At 40.9% G+C, this 8,148-nt stretch overlaps 1 protein-coding gene across 1 annotated transcript; it reads left to right on the top strand.

Moving 5' to 3' along the window:
* The first annotated feature begins 281 nt into the window (after nt 1–281).
* On the top strand, nt 282–7,619 carry LOC128373222 (monocarboxylate transporter 9-like). The gene is made up of 6 exons (XM_053333515.1): nt 282–387; nt 1,077–1,334; nt 3,023–3,166; nt 4,102–4,197; nt 4,926–5,798; nt 6,004–7,619. Exons 2-6 carry the CDS (start codon nt 1,136–1,138, stop codon nt 6,186–6,188), a joined length of 1,497 nt encoding a protein of 498 aa, XP_053189490.1. The 5' UTR covers nt 282–387; nt 1,077–1,135; the 3' UTR covers nt 6,189–7,619.
* The last annotated feature ends 529 nt before the right edge of the window (nt 7,620–8,148 follow it).

Genomic DNA, 8,148 nt, shown 5'->3' with positions numbered 1-8,148 from the left:
CATAAACCCAAGCGTCACATCTCTGAGAGCAGCCCTGTGTACTCTGTGCGCTCCAGGCGCGCAAGAGGAAGCAGCGCTCTTCCTCCAGTATCTGCGTTCAAGCTGCTGCTGGACCAGCAAGAACAGCTTTGAACCGGTTTTGTCGCCGGCTACAAAGCTGCATGTAACGGATGCCAGAATGCGCATTGTTGATGCTGAGGGCTTTCTTTACACAAGGACATCATAAGATTCCTGCTCATATAGCCCAGCGTCCTTATGCGACGTTTTCTTGTCATTTGTAGTGATTGTTAAAGCAGGGATTTTATTAGGCGAGCCCTCCTACATGGAAAGTTCTCATAAGAGCGCGCAGCTCTGCAGGCGCCCGCTGATGTTTTTGTAGATGCTGAGGTGAGTGCCGCATGTGTTCTGATAAAATAACAAACACAGTATGCGTATCTTTGTATTGACATCGGCTAAGATAATAAGAAGATAAGAAGATAATACGGATTGTGTTGGTAGTGAATATAATGAATGTCATCCCGGACATATGGTTATTCTTCTGGATTATGTTCTTATGTTTGAACAAAAATATCCTAAGATTTTCTGAAATCTGAACAGCTCTGCATCAACTTTTCCCCCACAAGTGTGACCATATGTGGTTAATGCTGTTGCTATGAAGTTTAGTTGCACAGGTTACAAATTATTCATGGAAGAGGTCTGAAAAACTTGGGTCAGCACAGGACCAGCCTCTCCCAAGTGACTTGTAAGGACCAGAGCTGAATCATGGAGGCGGCAGGTTAAAGGTGCAGGGGGATGGAGCACAGAGCAGTTTTCTTTACTTTCTCCTCCTCCAAGGTGTGGTTATAGAGAAAACCAACAAAAGGGGCAGCTGGCTATGAGTTAGGTGCAGTCAGTGTACATACGGGACATCACACAGGTGATCTGCCTGACTGGCCGGGCCAAGTGCTGCAGCAGCCTTCACAACATCAAGGCTTTGTAGGACTGTAGGTCTTATTTAAACTTATTGCCATAAGCTTCGCATTTTGAATTATTTTGCTGTCAAATGTATTTCTAAAGTGTTTTAATGTTCTTCACAGGAACAACTCCTCTGTCAAAGCTGCAGCAGATACCAAAGGGCAGCAGTAACGTCAGCACCATGGCTCCATCTACTAAAGTGCTGGACGGAGGCTGGGGATGGGCGATTGTTGTGGTCTCCTTCTTGGCCCAGCTCCTGGCCTATGGTTCACCCCAGTCTGTGGGTGTCCTCTACCCCGAGTGGCTGCATGCCTTCCAGGAGGGCAAGGGCATGACAGCTTGGGTGGGCTCCCTTGTGGCTGGAGTGGGACTCATAGCCAGTAAGTAACACTGTAAAAATGTAATAATCCTTGACGGGTGATTAGGTTAAAGTTGAATTAGATCAGTTGGACGGGTCAGTGTGTAATATTGTGTGTGTAAAATGTGGTTAATATTTGAGTATGAGCTATTTATTTTGTTTTTAGCATCACAAAAATCAATGATAAGCTGGAATTTGGTGTTTTTGGCACTAAATATTATTATGGACTATATCTGCCGATATTTGTGATTGAGGCTATATCTGCATAGTGCAAAGGAACAAAGCCCTAAATTCTCACCTTTACTCTTGGCTTTCTACGATATCCTTCTCTACCATTACACCACATGATGCCACTGATAAAGCTGACGTAATACTCGTTCAAAGTCTGACCACTGACATAAATGTAAAGAGGGCAATTAAACTATCACCAAGGAAGATATTTACAGTAGCTACAGGTGTTAAGGAGTTCTTACTATAATGGATGGAGAGAACAGGCAATGCTGTCTCACAGATGTGCACTTTGTGGCTCCACAAGCAGAGTTGCAATTATTGATTTTTGAGGAGAGCAAAGCAAGTGCAAGTCATCCATGCAATAAATGTAGGAGGATCATTTAGCCCTTAATCTGACCGCAGTAGGAGGAGAGGAAAGAGGGATTCAGAGACAGATAAGAAGAGAAACATAACAAATACTGTACTTTGTTGCGCAAGTTGGTTAAGGCAAGGTTGTGAACTCACTCAAACCCAAACATAAACAAAAGCAGAAAGGGAGTCAGGAAGTGTTGCAACATAGTGAAAGAGAGAATAAGTTTGAATGTAAGAATCATTACTGATGAGAGCGTGAGAGCAAAAATCCTCCAACATAACACAGACACGAATTCACCTTTCAGTAATGCTTGGCAGATATTATAAAAACATGTTCTGTGACTGTGCTGAGCAGACATGATCGTTGATAGATTGAGGTCTTGTTTGACATTTCCGTCTAAGGCAGAGCCCACCCGCCCGCCTGGCTTGTTGCTTTCGTCTCTCTTTCTCCCTCTCAAAAGGGGTGAGGTGAAAATCATGACTGGACAGATCTGGCCTCGAGCCTGGCCAAGTCCTGGACACGTGTCTCAGCTGTCAGACAGCTGCAGCACTGCAGTTTCTGCTATACAACAGCAGGGTCTTCCCCCTGGTCAGAGGGGAAGTGAACAGAAAATGTCACATGGTGTATGAGTCAAGCAACCTTGGGATAGGGGAGTCTTCAAAAAGCATTTAAAAAAACATGGAGTCTCGTGTTTGAATATTTAATTTATAGTCTCATTTATAGTCTATGTATGAGATTTTATAGTATTTCTACAAATGTGATACTTTCAGATTATGAGGAATAAGATGTTTTTTCCAACTTTCAATTCTCAAAGTAACTTTGGCTTAAATGTTTGCGTTATGTAAAATATTCAGACTGGGCCTCTCAGGGTCCCTTCTGAGTGATGTGACAACACCTCTGACAGGTTACCAGTTTGAACCTAATATCATGAGGCAACTTCCTGGTCAGACACAGCACTGTTTTGTGAGCTGGGGTTTTATGTTCTTGGAAACTGTGATTTCCAGAAGCAACATAATATCATCACTATCATCCACTGTTCTTGGAATGTTTTTGCTCCTATATGACTCATTTTTTCCTTTCTGTATCTCTTTTACACCCTGACACTTGATATCTCTTGTCTCCCTCAGGTCCTGTCTGCAGCGCCTGTGTTGACAACTTTGGGGCTCGTCCTGTCACCATCTTCAGTGGTGTAATGGTGGCGGGTGGCCTGATGCTCAGTGCCTTTGCTCCCAATGTCCAGTTCCTTATCTTTTCCTATGGGATCGTTGTTGGTAAGGAAACACTTTTTTCATAGTCCAGCAACAAGTTAATGCTAAAGTCAGCTTTGAGAACTCATGTGGTCTTTGTCTCGAACAGACAGTCAGGTAGAGGCTTTAGTTTTGTCGGTAGTCTGTTTGATGTTGCTTCAGTCATGGGAGTTAACTAAGCCTCTTATCCCTCTAACATATGAGAATCTCGTAACACATTGTATAATCATTTGAAACTAACAGGAGTAAATGTCAAGTCCAACTATTATGCAACATCAGTGGCTGACTATATCTTCAATCACCAGTTAATGAATACCATTGATAGTATCCCAACGAGAGAAGACACAAGTCTGAGCTACATTTCTTTGACATTGCTGTTTTTATTTATGAGAGATGTTGACAGAAAAATAGCATAATGACCTAGCAATGTGTGGCCTTTCATTGACTCTGCAGCCTCACCAGTGTACCTACTACATAGACCCTCCACCTGTTATGACACATTAAGTGACAGCCCAGCCACACTTGATGCTGGTGAACCCCTTTACAGTCAGCACTGCCATCCGCAGAGGCAGCGCCTGAGAGAGGAGGCCATGCATATTTGAAGACAGTTGTTTATTTTTAGAGATGCCCTTGGATGAGGGTCTGGCTCCACATGCACGTGCAGCTTGTTTACTACTCATCATATGGTTCTTTTATGTTAATGCTAATGTACTGCACACAGATTTCTTTGAAATAACTGTCTGACTTCACACAGTGAAATTTACTTTTACTTTACAGCATAGAACTGCAAAAAACTAGCCTAATGTTTACATACTTTCAGAATGTGGAAGAAATATAATAGGATTAGCATAACATATTTTCCTGATATTTTTTGAACATTGGAATTCCCATTCGTGCTCTTTCTGCTGACCTAATGGAAATGCTTCTTGTATCTGTCCTTTCCCTTTCTCTTAACACAGGTCTGGGTTGTGGTCTTGTCTACGCAGCCACGTTGACCATCACCTGTCAGTATTTTGACAAGAGACGTGGCCTTGCCCTCGGCATTGTCACCACAGGTACTGCTGCCTCCTCTCTGCCCTGAGTTCTCTGGGTGCACATCAGTTCTCCATACTCACTTCTTTCATGTTGGGAGCTTGGGAGCCTTGAGAAGCTGAGGTAAACACTTATAGAGTAGCGTAGTCAGAGCAGCCTATTGAGTAGGGACGAGGATTGGTGACAAATGTAAAGGTCTGGTTTGGCTGAAAATCATAACTTCAGTTTAGAAAGCATTGCCTTTAAAGAAGATTTTTAATTTAAAACTATTTACATATTTTTCAGTATAAATATTTAAGAGTAACTTAACATCCCCTGGAGTTCTTGTTTTTGCTGACCTCCAGTAATATAACTTCTCAGCTTGCTGCAATGATGTAAAGCTGTACTGCAGGGTGTTTCAGTACATGGTGACATCACTGTTGGGTGTACCTACAGGTGTTGAAGGCAGCAAAGCAGTGCTTTTCACTGGATAAGTTAAATTATTTTTTACGAAAGTTATGAAAACCACTGTGTAGAATCGGAACATTTCAATCTTTGGCATCCCACAGTGGTAGTATGTTACAAGATGGCTCAAACCTGGAATAGAGAAATGAATGAGCTAAACACATAGACTGACTTTTCCTGAATTTTTACTACAAATACAAACTCGAGTAATTTGAAAGGTGCTATAGTCAATCTAGACATAGTGGCTTATATTGATCTGTTATGTTCTGACATGCACACTAAAATCTGTCATCTTCTGCTCACCCAGGCACAAGTGTTGGAGCATTCATCTATGCCACAGCTCAGAATGAGCTGATTGTGATGTTTGGCCTGGACGGCTGCCTGCTAATCATTGGAGCTGTAGCACTAAACCTCATGGCCTGCGCTGGATTCATGAGGCCCCTCAACATGCCAGGGTACTACCTCAAACAGAAGGCCGCCCTGGAGCGCAACACAGAGGAGCAGCTTTTCGAAAAGCCCCCATTGGATGACCTGAAGATCACAATAGGCCCCACAGTAACCACTCCAGAAAAAACTCTGACAGTGAAGGAGTTGCTCATCACTATTGACTCCAAGGACTTGGCTGTTCAGACAGAAACAAAGAAAGGCCTGGCTGGGTTGGCAATTATGAAAGTTATTAAAAAGAAGAAGCAGGCTTACTCCAAGTACATGCACTCCATGTATGAGATCTTGCAAGACCAATCCATGGTGGCCTTCTGTATAGGTATCTTCATGTTTAGCCTGGGAGCGTTTCCTCCTGTGCTATTCATTGAAGATGTAGCGCAGAGCGAGGGACTCATTGAAGAAGTTAGTATCATTCCCCTGGTATCGATTGGGGCTATTGCCACTTGTGTGGGCAAACTAGCCCTAGGTATGCTGGTGGACATCAGGTGGATCAACGGCATTTACCTGTATGCCTTCACCATGTTTGCAGGAGGCATCTCGCTGCTCCTTATCCCTTTTACTAAGAGTTATGTGGGACTGCAGGTTCTGACTGCCATCCTTGGTTTCTTCTCTGGAAACTGGTCTCTCACCTCCTACATTACCACTCAAATTGTTGGCTTGGACAGACTGACACAAGCCCATGGCATCCTCATGTTCTTTGGGGGATTTGGAATCATGCTTGGACCTCCTGTTGTAGGTAGGTAGACTTGTCTTATCTGAAATTGTAAGCATTACTACATCAGTATTTGTTGGATATAAAGATTCAAAAATCGAAAACGTTAACTGGCAGGCAAAGGCATGTTATCTTCAACAAGAAACAATTATTAGTTATTGTTTAACTACCACATCTTCCAGGAATGCTTCTGACTGCTACAATGTCTGTTTTTCTCATCACTTTCCAGGGTGGTTCTTTGACTGGACGCAATCATATGACTTGGCTTTCTACTTTAGCGGGAGCTGTGTGGTGCTGGGATCGTTCATCCTCTTTGTGCTCACCCTTCCCTGCTGGAACAGGAAACACTCTGAGAACGACAGACCAGATGTCCATTACACCAGTAACTGTGATAAAGTTGCTTCTGTAGCCTAAATATGAGTACATTTCACAGAGATTAAAATCCCCAACCCCAGTACTGCCCAGTAACTGCCCCTCACCTCTGACTATACAAGTCTTTCCCCTTATATTTGCTGCCAGGTTTTTAATATACCAAAATACTTAACATAGGTTTTGAAGGCCTATCCTCTGTACTTTGCCTGCATTTCTCAGGTCCGTACCACATACTGCAGATCTTTCTAAAGGTTTGACCCTAATGCCTGTGTTGATTTTATATTATAGCCTCATTTTTCGAGGTAAACTAAACAATATTGTTTAACTCCCGAACACTTGTGTTTATATAAACGCTGGTGTAACCTTCATTGTAACTCTTGAGAGAAAACATGGTGCTATTCTAAACACTGGGAAGACAAGATACTACAGCTGTTAAACTGTTGTGTATTAATTTTACACAATACCAACATTTGAAACCACTCTGCAAATGCACAAAAAACCTCTCTGCTCCAGGAATCTTTCCTGAAACAGAGAATACAGGGATTGGAATGAAGGAGGGAGCTTCTTTTGATAATTGTACATTTTTCAACACATTTTTATTTTGTATTTCAGTTTTAACGTATATCTTAATTACACTACTATGTATCTTACCAAAGCATCAATTATAGTTAATGCCTGTCAACACATAACGCCTGTTGGAACAATACAACCGCCTTGCTTTTTAGATCATTTCTTTGCTTTCAAGTGCATTAACTGAATTTATACTTTTCCGAAACAGTTTGACATACCTCCTGTTTCTGGATCAGACAGAGACCTTCTTGAATAAGTTATGCTGATTCAAAAACATGTAAAACACTGAAGAGACCCTAGTGTATTTCCAACCTTATCAGCATGTTGATACTCTTTGTGGCATGATTATCATGACCTATGCTGGCATTCAGTTTGACCAGGCTGGTCCTTTCTCATGTTGTGTGTGTATGTTTAATGTGTACATTTTGTATGTGTGTGCGTGTGCACATGCATGTATGTGCGCAGGCTTGTGTGTTCATTGTTTGATAAACTTTTGTATTAGCACTAGTTTGTAAAGTCCTATGTGCTAGTGACTTTTATATGCACAAGCTGGCCACAGAGCTGTAAAAATGTTATTGTTTAGGTTGGAAGTTGATAATTGTGATCATTGTAATGAATACATTGCAATAGACTTTTAGAATCACTTGAATGTTATTAAATAGACCACTACAAAAAGTCTTTGACAGTTCCAGTTTCAACAGTAAATCTGGGGCATTAGTGTTTGCTTTTTTTTGTAGAAGCAATTACAGGGTGCTGATGAAGTACAACTGAACTGACTTAGAAGAGACAGTGTGTTTGGCTGTCACATTTTTCTTATTTTTTTATGTCAGTATTACTATTTAATTATGTATTTCTGTTCTATTATTTTATTTTAAAAGTGCCAATAAATGATATTTGAATTAATGAGTGTGTAGATTTCTCAAGTATTTGTTCAACCTGGCAGTGACCGGGCAAGTATTAGCAAAGCTCTACTCATGAAAACAACGAAAAATTTCCTGCTTTTCGAAGTAAGCTCCTCTAACGGGCAAATGATCAAACTAGTCTTCAGGAGGATCTGAATATGAGCAGTTTTCAAACAGTTTCGATAATATTACACAGATAAGAAAAGATAAAATAAACTTTTTTTAAAAACTTTTTTTTAAGATTTTTGTTCAATAACATTGTAACACAGGATAACAACATAACATAAAAAAGAATAATCCAACAAAAAACAAACTGCAAGCAAAACAAAGGAGCTAAAACAACAATAACAAAATAAAGCAAAAACAAAACAAAGTCTTTTTTGTTTGAACATTGAATAACATAACACAATCACACACAGTGGAATTAAAATCACAAATAAAGACACACAAGAGGTTTAATTATTCAGATAAAAAGTTGAAATGTTAGATAAGATAAACTCTTCCGGGTTTTAGCATCTCCTAATGCCTTC

The sequence above is a fragment of the Scomber japonicus genome, chromosome 14 (assembly GCF_027409825.1).
Source record: "Scomber japonicus isolate fScoJap1 chromosome 14, fScoJap1.pri, whole genome shotgun sequence".
Taxonomy (NCBI): domain Eukaryota; kingdom Metazoa; phylum Chordata; class Actinopteri; order Scombriformes; family Scombridae; genus Scomber; species Scomber japonicus.
The sequence above is the reverse complement of the archived record's forward strand: the minus strand, read 5'-3'. Positions and strand labels throughout refer to the sequence as shown.

What these genes read in the sequence shown, in the direction of transcription:
- LOC128373222 (XM_053333515.1), top strand. Translation starts at nt 1,136, where the DNA reads ATGGCTCCATCTACTAAAGTGCTGGACGGAGGCTGGGGATGGGCGATT. An exon ending in TGGAGTGGGACTCATAGCCA is followed by an intron (nt 1,335 to 3,022) that starts GTAAGTAACACT and finishes TGTCTCCCTCAG; the next exon opens with GTCCTGTCTGCAGCGCCTGT. An exon ending in CCTCGGCATTGTCACCACAG is followed by an intron (nt 4,198 to 4,925) that starts GTACTGCTGCCT and finishes CTGCTCACCCAG; the next exon opens with GCACAAGTGTTGGAGCATTC.